Genomic DNA, 13396 nt, shown 5'->3' on the forward strand with positions numbered 1-13396 from the left:
TTCCCCTTCCCTGCCTGGGAACCCTATCCTACACTTCCCCGCCTCTCTTTACAGTTACATGAGGCCATGTGACTAAGTCCTCGCTGATGGAATCTAAGTGGAAGTGACATCCGCCAGCTTCAGGCCAGGGCTTTTCCGAGTCGGTCTTCCTCCTTCAGACCCACTCTCCATTTCCATTAGCTGGTTGCAGACTTGACAAAGCCCTAAGTCAGTGGTCCTCAAACTAGTCAGCCTCAGAATCACCTGGAGGCTTCTTGAGCAAATGGCTGGGCCCCACCCTACAGTTTCTGATTCAGTAGGCCTGCAGTGGGCTCTGGTAATGAGCATTTCCAACAAGTTCTCAGGTGATGCTGATACTTCTGGTCCATGGACCACACTTTGAGAACCACTGCCCTGGGGTACGGTGGAGCCTCATATTGAAGGAACACGTGTCTCTAAATGGTTACATTAAAGAGAGCCTCCTCTCTGACTGAAACACCCTGCATGAAATAGATTTCCACTGTGTTAACGCCATCCATGTTTGGGTCTATCTGTTACAGTAACTTAGCCTATTCTAGCTAATACAGGAAGAGCTGAGGGAGAGGAGAGCTGATTTCCGGATTTGGTACTTGGGTAAATGAGGGAGTAGAAGATAATGAATTTAATTAGCACAGTCTTAACCAAGCTCTCCACTCCACTCTGGTCTGTTCACCTGCCCCACTCTCACCCAGGGCCATCTAGCAGAAGGTTGTTTCTGCCTTTGGTTCCTGTGTGCTCACTCCTCTGTTAGCTGAGTCCTTCTCGTCTTTTAAGGCTGCCTTTGAGACTCACCTCTCTCCTGAAGACTCTCCTCCGCCTGCCCAGGTTCTGGTGGGATGGACAGGGTCTGCTCCTCCCTGAACTCCTATACCCCTCTTGGCTGCAGCCCTCATCTTGTAGGCACTCCTAACAGTAACCCCTGCTATCTGGATAGCAGTGCACTGTTAACAAAGCACTTTGGCTTTTCTTACCTCATCTAATCCCCACAGCAACCATGTGTAAAAACGTGGAGGTGCACACAAACACACCACGTGCGTGCACACACACACACGTGTGCACACACGCACTCTATTTATTATATTAGCTAACACTTACTGCAGATTCCACATCCAGTGTATCATTTCCACAAGTCTTGAGAGCAAGGACATTTGCTGAATGACTGAATGAATCAGTTTGTTTATGGTAACTGCTGACTGTGGTGCCTGGGACCAGGAGTTTAACCCTTCTCCACCCTTTACTTTTCCTCCTCCATAAAATGGAACAATAATTACCTTGCAGTGTTACTGTGAATATCAAGTGAGACAATTATGCAAGGGCCCTTTGTGCATGGTAAAGCAACATTTAGACACTAGTAACTAGCTATTATTACCCTTGTAACATTTCTTCCATTTTCAAACCTTGTCTTGGCATGAAAGATCCTGCAGGATGTGACTCCGACTTACCTTTCCAGGCTTGTAACACTTCTTCATGACCACCTACATTTTAACCACTTTACCATTCCCCGAAAAGGCCCCATACTTCCTGCCCCGTGCGTTTGCACACACTGTCCTCTCCCCAGAGGCCCTTCTGTAATACCTTTGTCAGTTAAAATCAAGTTTCAGCTCAAATCCCCTCTTTTGTGAGGTCTCCAACCAGATGGACTCTCCCCTTCCTTGGGGACCCTGCAGCATTAGCTTGAACCTCCATTATTGCCCCTGCCTTGATTCTGGCTACCATGGCTTAGCATATGACTTCCTGTCTCCCCACTTTCCAGAGATGCCTCTCAGTTTCTGGCTCATGGAGGGCTCCCTTTCTTGTTTTCAAGAATGGCTGTGTTTTATATCATTTTAGTGACTTATCTTTTTTGGGGGGGGCAGTGGGTGGAGATTTTATCATGGACTTGATCTGCCAACTTGAAAACAGAAGCATAAGGAATACATACAAACTAATAAATGGATAACTGCAAGTCATCCATAAATCCAGGAGGATACTCAGATTTTGGCATTGTTTTGGGAGGGGGCTGGAGGGAGAATGTTTTTCCAGATAGCTCTGGCTTTAAACATCAACTCCCCACTCAGAGCCTTTGAGGGGCTGTTCATTACCTGTAGTGCTGAGGCCAGTGTACTCAGGGGATGGGTTGCTGACAGGGGAGGAGGGAGGTGGCACTTCCACGGACGTGGCAGATTTTGCTGGAGAAAACGATGGCACTGGTGAAGGGGTTGGTGGGGCAGCCTCCGTCAAGATAATCTCCTCTCGGACTTCTGCTATGGGTAGAGAAAGGGTGGGTTCTTAGAGCCAAAGGTCAAGGCAAGTTGTCTTTCAGGGACTTTTAAAAAGCAAATATTCTTTCTAATCTGTGTCATGTCACTCCTCTGCTTAAAACCTCTGATGGTTTCCCATCACCGTGGTGGCATGCAAGGGAATTCCCACGTACACACATGCCCGCTCTCAAGAAGAAGAAGACATTATTGGTTTCCCACCATTTGACTTGTTCACCATAACTAAATTCTTTGGGATGCGGAGCTAAAGAAACACAGAGCACAGAAGTAAAGATACAAATCAGATTGACAAGGAGGACGATTCCCAGTGAAATGCCGGCTTACCGGTGCTTCCTTCTCCCTTCATGGCTCGCATGAGCTCACTGGCGCGCTCCTGGCAGTGCAGGGATTCTAACAGGTAGAGCACATAGTCATCAAACATCAAGTGAATTAGGTGAAAAGACCCTGGTGAGAGAAGATCCAAACAGAAAGGTAAGTCATGTCGGCTCGGGTGTGCCCCTCAGCCTGGTCGATAACACGTCACACGGTGCTCTGACCCTCTGTCCTGGACCCTCATTCCCTCTCAGTTACGGATCACCTTGCGGTCAGAGGATGCTCTCCTTTGTCGTCTCCTCACCTAGCCTGGTGTTTAGCATAAGGTAAGTGTCATTAACACTGCGGCAAGCGAGTCTTTTCCTTGCTCGATTTATTAATAGGACAGCATCAAAAATGACACCTATTGAGCCACCTGTCAAAACGCGCCTGAGCTCTCACATTCGCACTGGCGTCATCCTCGTCTGGGCACCCCTCACTTTGTTCAGCATTGCTTGACATAGTGCCTTGCATTTTTCTCTCTTCCACAAGTTTATCTTATTTCCCCGACTGGACTTAAGGATATTCACGGCAGGGACTTTGCCTTCTAACTCACTGGTGTCTACCAATGTACACAACATAATTCCAGGAGCATAACTGACACTTTACATTAGCAACAACGGAATTATTTCCTTAAATGTTTCTGAGACTTCCGTTTAGCACATGGTTGTTACAAAAGGTATTATAATGGAAAAGATTTGGTATCCTCAAGCAGTATTCTTCATTTTAAATTTAGAGTAGATTACTTCATAAAAAGGGATGTGAACAATCATTTTAAAAGATTTTTCCCACGTGCCAGCCTTTGTGCTCAAAGTATTATATTCTCTAATTTAATATCTACCACCACCTTGTGAGGCAGGTGCTCTTACTCCTGTTTTGCAAAGTCAAGTACTTGTGCAAGATAACACAGTACATTACTTCACAACCATCTTTTTAAAAAATATTTATTTATTTATTTGGCTGTTCTGGGTCTTAGTTGCAGCCTGCGGGATCTTCGTTGTGGCATGCGGGATCTTTAGTTGTGGCAGGCAAACTCTTAAGGCATGTGGGATCTAGTTGCCTGACCAGGGATCGAACCCAGGCCGCCTGCATTGGGAGTGCAGTCTTAGCCACTGGACCACCAGGGAAGTCCCCCAAACCATCTTTTCTTGCACGTCATGCTGCATGGACAGTGGAAGATCCACATACGGAAGGGGCCTTCATGTCTGCTGTCATGAAGATCTCACGGATGCCAGCGTCAGAGAGGCCAAGCCTTCATCTCTAGTCCCATGTTTCCACCTCTCAAGGGACATCTCCACATGGACATCCTGCTGTCCCATGAAGTGTCCAAAACGTCTCACCGACTATTTACAAGCTGCCCTCCTCTTCCTATTTCCCTTGAGTTTGCTTTTTTTAGAAGCCTTATGAGACTCTGGCATTATTTATTATCTTGTGATCCTAGCATCATCATCAACACCACTATTACTGTCATCATCATCATTGTCATCGCACCTCCCATTTATTGAATGCTTACTATGTGCCAAGAACTCTGCTGAGCACTTAACACAGGTCTCATCCTTTCACCAAACTGTGAGATAGGTGGTATTATCCTCTTACACACAAAGAAATGAGTCTCTTCATTGGAATTAAGTAGGGATTGGCCTCAGTTTGCTCTGGCTCCGAAAATCCGTTCCCATTTCCCCTACAGATCATCTGGTCCAGTCTCCTCATAGCACAGATGGGGAAAATAAAGAACATGGTCCCCAGAAGGGCCATTTGAGTTGGGCTCTATGCCTTTTCAGGTCTCAGAAATAAGGTGATGAGGGCCAGTTGGGGGCTTTTGGATGACTCCTCTTTGGTGGAATTTATTTTCTCCTTTTTAGTTGCACCTGGCTTCTTTGTACACGTGCGCGCGCGCACACACACACACACACACACACACACACACACACACACACACACATTCATTTCAGATAGATTGATTCTTTTGCTCCAGAAATGTTACAGAAGAAAATCCCCGGCTTAACTCTGAGGCCACTGGATGCCCTGCAGGTCATGCACATCTACACCAATACCCCGTCTCTCCGGAGCTGCCACCACCTATGATCCTTGTGCCCACAGAGCTCCACGTCCACGTCCCCTGTCCTGAACTTTCTTCACATTTTTCCTCCATCTCCAGGGTGCTGTGTCTGTTTTTTGACCCCACTTGGAATTCAGCAAGGTTCAGGGTTTTTTTGAGTCATGGTGAAATGCAGACTTCCAAGACTAAACTTTCCATCTACTTCCCCAAAATGAGTCCTATGAACCGCTGAGGAGGTACAGTATTGTGGGTAACTGCATGGGTCTGGATCAAACTGCCCAGGTTGAGCTCCAGCTCTGCCACTTAGTAACTGGGACCTTGGATGAGCTGCTCCTCGAAAACGTTAAAAATAAAACCAGCCGTTTACTGAGCCCTTGCGCTGTGGCAGCCACTGGGTTAACTGCTGCAGATTTATTATTGCATTTAATTCTCATCACAACCATTTGAAATGAGCGATACCCTCCTTCTGCAAAGGAGGAAACTGAGACTTAGAGGAGTAAAGTAACTGTCCAATGTCACACAATTATTAAGTGGCAGACATGGGATTTGAATCCAAGACTGTCTGATTCTGAAGTTGTTCTTCAATCGTGCAATATGGCTCTCTAAAAGGGAAACAGTCAAACCTATTTTACAGAAGTACCATAATGAGGAAAAGTATATACTAGATGCTTAATAAATAGTAACTAAGGTCGCTTTTGCTATTAATGTTCTAACACCCTGTGATGTGACTGTTTTGTTCATAGAGTCAAAGAAGTCAAAAGATAGCATCAAATACCTAAAAGGAAAAGGTCTCCAAAATGAAGAAGTATTTGCTGAGATGTGGCTCTAAGTCAATAAGGATAGAAAGAGAGAAAGACACTATGAAACCGAATTAGAATGGAAAACCCTAGATAATAAAAATGGCTTTAGTAGTTTTAGCACAGGCAGGCACCTTGGATCATCTATACAGCACCCCTGTCTAATAGATAAAGAAACAAGATCTGAGGTGAAGACACTTGCCTAAGACCACACTGTTAGAAAACATCAGAGCTGGGTTTGGAGGCCAGTACTCCAGGGGAAGTGTTGATTTGGGGTTTCAAGCTCTCTTCCTAATGACTCTCATCATTTACCCAATTGGTCTGATAATTTTCAATCATCTTTCAAACAAGGAGAGTTTGTAGAGCTACTGCTTCTTGCTTATTACTATTGTGCAAAGTGCTCTTAGTACAAAGGAAACTTAAAGTTCAGTCACTGACTCCACAAAAGCTACAGTGTCCTTAGCAAAAATCAATCCTTAAGATTATTAGGTAACAAACAGTTCAGTGCCAGGGTACACAAAGACTGATGAGAGGGACAGGGGAAGGAGGCAGGGGAGGGAAAGAGGGAGAGGAAAAGAGAAACATCAAAGACAGACAGGATAGAGGCAATTATAGCTAACATTCCTGCTTTATTTCTTCCCTTAGCACTTAACACCATCTGCTATACTATATATTGAAATTATCTTTATCATGTGCCTCCCTACACTAGATTGTAAGCTCCATAAATGCAGGGATTTTTATCTTTTTTTTTTTCCCCACTGTTCTATACCCGGTGTCTAGAACAGTGCCAGGCACAGTAGAGGCTCAATGGTTATTTGTTGGATGAATGAATCAAATGAGCAAGCACTGACCACTTACCATATGCTCTGTGCTAAGCCCTTTTAATTTTCCAACAACACTATGAAGGGTTTTTTTTTAATTTATTTATTTTTATTTATTTATATTTTGGCTGCATTGGGTCTTTGTTGCTGTGTGTGGGCTTTCTCTAGTTGGGGCGACCGGGGGATACTCTTCGTTGCAGTGCGCGGGCTTCTCATTGCGGTGGCTTCTCTTGTCGTGGAGCACGGGGTCTAGGTGCGTGGGCTTCAGGAGTGGTGGCACGCAGGCTCAGTAGTTGTGGCTTGCGGGCTTAGTTGCTCTGCAGCATGTGGGATCTCCCTGAACCAGGGCTCGAACCCATGTCCCCTGCACTGGCAGGCAGATTCTTAACCATTGCGCCACCAGGGAAGTCCCAAGGAGGTATTATTATCTTCAGTTAACACATGGGGGAAATGAAGTCTCAGAGGATTTTAAATGACTTGCCTAAAGTTACAGAGCTATTGAGCATCAGAGCCCGTTATGGAAAAAGGTACTAGGATAGAGACAAAAGGAGATTGTTGTTGTTATATGGTAACATAGTTAATGGCACCTTATAGAATCAAAGCATTTCTTTTTTCTTATGAAAAGTTTCAAACATATGGAAAAGTATAAAGAATTTTAAGGGAACTCCCTGGTGGTCAGGGGTTAGGACTCTGTACTTCCAATGCAGGGGGCAGGGGTTTGATCCCTGGTTGGGGAACTAAGATCCCGCGTGCTGCACAGCACGGCCAAAAAAAAAAAAGAATTTTAAAATGAACGCCAGTGTACTCAACACCAAGCTTTATAATATTTTAACATTTTACCATATTTGAATCATATTTTTAAATTGAAGATAAAAATGAATCCCCTGTGTTCCCTTCCTTAATTCTACTTCTCTGCTTCCTGTGTTCATGCCCTGATGTAATCACTGCCGCGAATCTGGTATTTACTGTTTACATGCATTTCTATACTCTTACTGCCTATATTTATATATCCATAAAAACACATGATATTGTTTTTTATTTTCAAACTTGATAGAAATGGTACCATACTTTACAGAGTATTCTACAACCTGCACTTGATACTTTGGGTGTTTTTAGGTCTATCCACACTGACACATGTAGGTCTTGTTTAATGGCCATTGTGTGACTATGCCACGATTTATTTGTCCATTCTCCTGTCGATGAAATTTAGGTTATTTACAGTTTTCACTATCGGAAACTGGCTCTAATGAATATTTTTTGTACCTGTTGCCTAGGTACAAAAAATACCTGGCTCTAGGACCAGAGGTGGAATCAATGGGTCCAAGAGCACCTGCATCTTAAGTCTTAATGAGATAGTGCCACACTGCTCACCAAAATCTTCTACATCCTTACTGGTAGCATAGGAAATACAGTATTTGCCATCTGAAGGGTATGAAATGTTATTGTCTTTATAAGTTGCAGTACCCTAATTACTAGAAAGGTCCACCTCTTTTCATATGATATTGCCCATTTGAATTTCCTCTTCTGTGAACTGTCTATTCATATTCTTTGCCCATTTTTCTACTGGGGTATTTGTCTTTTAAAAATGTATTTAGAGGGATTTATCATATATTCTGGATATTAATACTTTGTTCATTATATGCATTGCAAAATATCTTCCCCCTTTCTGTGGCTTTTTTTTTTTTGGCCACACCATGCGACTTGTGGGATCTTAGTTCCCTGACCAGGGATCGAACCCAGGCCCTCAGCAGTGAAAGTGTGGAGTCCTAACCACTGGACCGCCAGGGAATTCCCTCTGTGGCTTTTATCTTTTAATTTCGTCTATGTTGTGCTTATTAAACAGAAATTTAAAATCCGAGTGCAGTCAACTTTGCCAATATTTTCCTTATGATTTATCCTTTTTGGTACTTTTTTAAAGAAATAATTTCCTATTCCAAAGTCATAAACTTATCATCCATATTTTCTTCTAAAAGGTTTTAAGTTTTGGTTGTTTTTTTTTTCGTTTAGATGTTTCTTTTCAGAAGGGGAAAATTGTTTCTAGGGAAGGGGTCTAATTTTATTTTATTTATCCTAAAATGCGTGTCCCAGAACCTTTGTCCACTGATTTTTAATGCCATATCTCTGTCACACAGATCATCTGTACAGTCCTCTTGTTGAGACAGAAAGGCAAGAATTTGATGAGGCAAAGACAAGTTTCATGTCAGTCTGTCTTGGGCATCTCTGCTGTTTCACTACTCTTTGTCTAGCACTGTTAGATGACCACATTGTCTTACTCCTTAATAAACCTGAACGTCAGGTAAGCAAGTCCCTATACCTGTTCTTTATTACTTTCAAAATGCCTTTACTATTCTCAGGCTTTTGCTTTTCTATATGAATTTTAACATCAGATTTTCAAAATCAAAGGAAGAAAAAGTTAAGAACCAGATGGAAATTCCAATTGATTTATGTATTTGAAGGGCATATCCTATTCCAGATATGAACAGGGTATATTTCAGTAATATTTAAAAATTTTTTTCGTTGAAGGTCTTAAAATAATTTTTGTTAGAATTTTTTTCTGGGCACATTTCTATTGCTATTGTGAATGGGATATATAGATATAGATATATAGATACACAGAGACAGATATTTTCTAGTTAATGGTAAGAATGTCAATGATTTTTAAAAAACTGAATTCAGTAACCTGCCTGAATTCTTATTTGTTCTATTAGTTTGTAGGTTCTCTTTTTCTTGTCAGCCATCATGACATGTCTAGAAATAAAGACAATTTTGTGTTTTCCTTTTCAATTCTTATATTTCATTTCCTTTTCTTATTGCATTGGCTAGGACCTCCAGTACGTATCTATCAGAAACAGCATTAGAAGGCATTTGTGTCTTATTCATGACAGGAATGGGAAAACTTCTAAAGTTTCACCATTTGGTATATTGTTTTCTGCAGATTTTTGAATGCTCTTTAACATATTAAATAAATTCCCTTCTATTCCTAGTTTGCCTAGAGTTTTTAAAAATTATACTTGAAAGCTGAACTGTATCAAATACATTTTTTCCTTTGTATCTATAGAGATGAACATATGACTTTTCTCTTTTAATTTGTTAATGCAGTATGTTAAATAGTAATTTTCTGACTTTGAATCATACTTGAATTCTTGGCATAGGCCTCATTAACCATGATTTAAAAAAAAATTTGCCCTGGATTTGATCTGCTAGTATTTTATTTAGAATGTTTTCATCTATATTTATGTGTGGTTGAGTCATAATATTCTTTTCTTCTACAGCTCTTCCAAGATTTTGAAACTGAGATTATATTAGCTTCATAAAATTAACTGTACAGCTTTCCTTCTTTTGTTTTCATGTTCATTTTCATAAACTAAGGATTTTATGCTTCTTAAAAGTTTAGTAAACGTTGCAATTTATGCCTGATGTTTTTTGAGGGAAGAGACCTTTTCATTTACTGTGGTTATTATTTGATCTTATTTCTAGCATCCTGTTTCATATTTTGAGTTTACGATCCTTTTTCTAAGCTTCTTTTATCTTCTCAATTCTTGCCATTTAAGTTTTCACATTTTTCCATTTTTCTTTGGTAACTTATGATTCTATTCTTTTAGTGATGATCATATATCCAAACATCTATTAAATCCAAACTATAAATTTTTTTCAACAAAGTCTACAGTTATTTAGTATTTCAAGACAAAGACCTTAGCATGCGTTAACTATTCCTTAAAGATTCTCTCCCAGCTACCCTGTGTTTTATTGTTTCCTGGAATTTGGTTTTACTTTCTTGAAACACACACAAATTAGTTTTTAAATTACAACCAAAAGTTAATTACATTTGCTTATATATTTTAAAATTTCTCTCATCTTAAAACAGGGCTCCCAAATTCTTTGACACTCCTTCCTGGGAAAATTGTGGGGCGGTGTCTATGCACTTCCTTCAATCTTGGTAGGTTTGTGACTGCTTTGATCAACAGAGTAAGGGGGAGTGAAACTTTCACTTCTGAGATTGGGTCATAAAGGCAATGCGGCTCCCCCCTCGGCACACTCACTCATGGGGCCTAAGCTTCCATGTGAGAGGTTCAACTGGCCAGAGGCCACTGTGTGGTGAGGAAACTGAGCCACATGGAGAGGCCACCTGAACACACTCCAATCGGCAGTCCTAGTGTTCAAGTCATCCCAGCTCAGGCACCAGACACGTGAGGGAAAAAGCTTCCAGAGGATGCCAGCCTCCAGCCGTCGATGAACTCCAGCTTTTGAGTCTTCCCCTCTGAGGTCCCAGACATCATAGAACAGAGACAAGCCATCCCCGCTGGACCCTGCCCAAATTCCTGACCCATAGAATCTGTAAGCATAATACTGTTTTAAACCACTACACTTTTGTTAAACAACAACAATAACTAGAATATTGTTGTTTCTTGTATCCCAGACCTTAGTTATGGTTTTATTTTTCTTCTTATTGAAATCCATTCTTTAATTTTTTTTTTTCGCGGGCCTCTCACTGTTGTGGCCTCTCCCGTTGTGGAGCACAGGCTCCAGACGTGCAGGCTCAGCGGCCATGGCTCACGGGCCCAGCCACTCCGCGGCATGTGGGATCTTCCTGGACCGGGGCACGAACCCGTGTCCCCTGCATTGGCAGGCGGACTCTCAACCACTGCGCCACCAGGGAAGCCCCCATCCTTTAATTTTATTTAAGTGAAGTTCTATGGGTGCCATATAGTTCTCTTAGTTTTTGTATAACTGAATATGTCTGTGCTTTGCCCTCACTCTTGAATAATGGTTGACAGTTCTTTGTTCTCAGCACTTAAAAGATATTATTCCATTGTCTCCTGGCATCTCTTATTACTCATGATTGTCTAATTATTGTTCTTTTCTCTCATAGCTTAAAAAAATTTTTACTCTATCAATATGGTTTTAGAAAATCCATCAATGAGGGGTAAACAAATTTGTCTAGCCTTTTTGTGCCATGCATCTGAGCCCAGGATATTTGTCTCAGTTGTGGGAATTGAAAAAGCATGGGTTTTGTGGTCATGCACATCTGATTTTGAAACAGGGCTCTGCCACTTGCCATATTGATTTTGGGCAAGAAAATTCTCCAACTCAGTAAAAAGGTACCTATTATTATCTGCCTTGCAGAGTTGATGTGAGAATTAAATGGTTCTATGTGCTTCCTACACATTTGTTATAAAGAGTAGCATTATCCTGCCTTTGCTTCATGTTCTATCACGACTTCCTTGTCTGTTATATTGAGGGCAGTAATAGTGGACCTCATAAGTTGTTGTGAGAATTAAATGGGAAAGTGCCTACTGTTATGTCTAGTGTACACTAGTCCCTGAATAAATGTTACTTTGCTTTTCTTATTACTATTCAGCTGGAGGAAGTTAAAGAGGCCTTGGCAGTGTGGCTCTAGCATGGGATAGATCCCCAGGGGAGCTCAGCTTAGTTTGCTGTGCATCCTGGGCAAGCCCCCTCTCCTCTCTGGGTCTCTTGCTTCTTCTCCCGAATACAGGGAAAGCAATTCCTGCCTCCTGGTGCTTGGAGGGGGCCTGAGAGACATTTTGAATGTCAAGATCCTGCAATTTAGCAGGTTCTGGGTAAGAGAGCCAGGCCAGGACATCTAAACATTGAGAAGCAGTCTGGAGGCTCCGTCCGTCATGGCCACTTGGCCTGGGAGTTGATCCCATGTGGCCTCCCCGGCCCCGCCCGAGTGGGTGAGCTTTGATGCTAGGCCAGAAAACAAGCGTGTAAAAAGGTGAAAACCTGGGAAATGATATGTAGCCCTGCCCCCTTGGCCGTCAAACCCGAGGCAGCCTTTCACAGCATTTCATGCTGAAGCACTTCCAGGAACTATTGTTGCCTTCCGGATGTTCCTAACAGTGAAACAGGGGCATCTGGTAAAAACCCATAGTGAAAGGTAAAGGTACCTGCACTGACTTGGGATCCAGGTATCCTACGAACTAAAATCAGAGCAGTCAACTGAAAATATGTTGTTGTTGCTTTTTTTAAATAGAACCTCTAATTTCCTCAGCCCCGTTAGGATGAAAAGTTCATTGCCTGCTACCCTACCTTTGCTGACTAATTTTGCTAGAAAGTGCTGCTGCAGCAGAGAAAGAAAGTCTGGCTACTTTAGTTCACCGCATAGGCTCTTTCAGTGAAAAGGAATTAGGGAGAAAAGAGTGAAAAGGAATTAAGGAGAAGAAAGGAGTCAACTACCTTTGAAAGAGGCTGTTCTGCGAAGAGGTGATAGAGTCCCCCCGTGGGATCATTGTGATATTCCACACGATCATTGTGACGGTCAGCCTGCTACTCGGACATACAAACCCTGCACCACTCACAGCTACCAGGATCGTGTGGGAGTTATAAGATATATAGAGCTGGCCCCTGTGGTTGGGGGAGGGGCCAGGGAACAGAGGGCTCTTTTTCCTAATTAGCTGTTTTTATACAGGGAACACATGACCCAAACACAACCACCAACTGTGTCTTTGACATATACAGGCAGAAAGGGGGAGCTGGGCTTTTGTCTGCCGCAAATTCTTTCAACTTGCCTGTCACCCCAAGCTGTAAAACTCAACAATGAGTCGGATGAGCAGGACCATTTCAGATAGTTTGCTAAATGGACTTGGAGACAGGTATTATTTCCATCTGTTCAGGGTTGAAAAATACTGTAAAAGTGAAATTGGGTTAATATCTTTTTTCTTTCCTTTTCTAAAAGATTTGTGACCATGTTTGCCATTTGCCTGAGTTTCCAGTGTATCCTAGAATGTGCGTGGTTCAAAAAGAAATAAACACATTTTAAGGAATAATATCTCTTAGTAATAAATTCAACCTATTCTAATTGTTCTACTTTCCATAACATTGACTGTTAACTTAGTACATACAAATGGATTTCAAAGGCTATTACAACACAGACTACTTTCCCTGTCTAATGAAGGGTGTTTGATAATATACAGTCAGTATAAGAATCAGCAACTTGAAGAATAAGATATAAAACAAGGAAAGGGTGCTTGCTTTGTGGATGTATATATACTTATTTGTGCGGTATCGTTCTTCTTTGATTTCTGAAGCAATGAAAAAAATCTCGAATATTTTTCACCCATCAGCTTA

At 42.0% G+C, this 13396-nt stretch overlaps 1 protein-coding gene across 2 annotated transcripts in view; it reads right to left on the bottom strand.

Annotated features, from left to right (window-relative positions):
* The window catches only part of RFX4 (regulatory factor X4), a gene marked incomplete at both ends in the record, with an annotated part of 165777 nt that overhangs the window by 19208 nt on the left and 133173 nt on the right, over positions 1 to 13396 (bottom strand). For both annotated transcript variants that reach the window (XM_079937873.1, XM_079937874.1), the window contains 2 exons: positions 2100 to 2261; positions 2601 to 2720. In XM_079937873.1, coding sequence (XP_079793999.1) covers positions 2100 to 2261; positions 2601 to 2720 — 282 coding nt within the window. The remainder of the gene's footprint in view (positions 1 to 2099; positions 2262 to 2600; positions 2721 to 13396) is intronic.

This window comes from Stenella coeruleoalba (genome assembly GCF_951394435.1).
Source record: "Stenella coeruleoalba genome assembly, chromosome: 11".
Taxonomy (NCBI): Eukaryota; Metazoa; Chordata; class Mammalia; order Artiodactyla; family Delphinidae; genus Stenella; species Stenella coeruleoalba.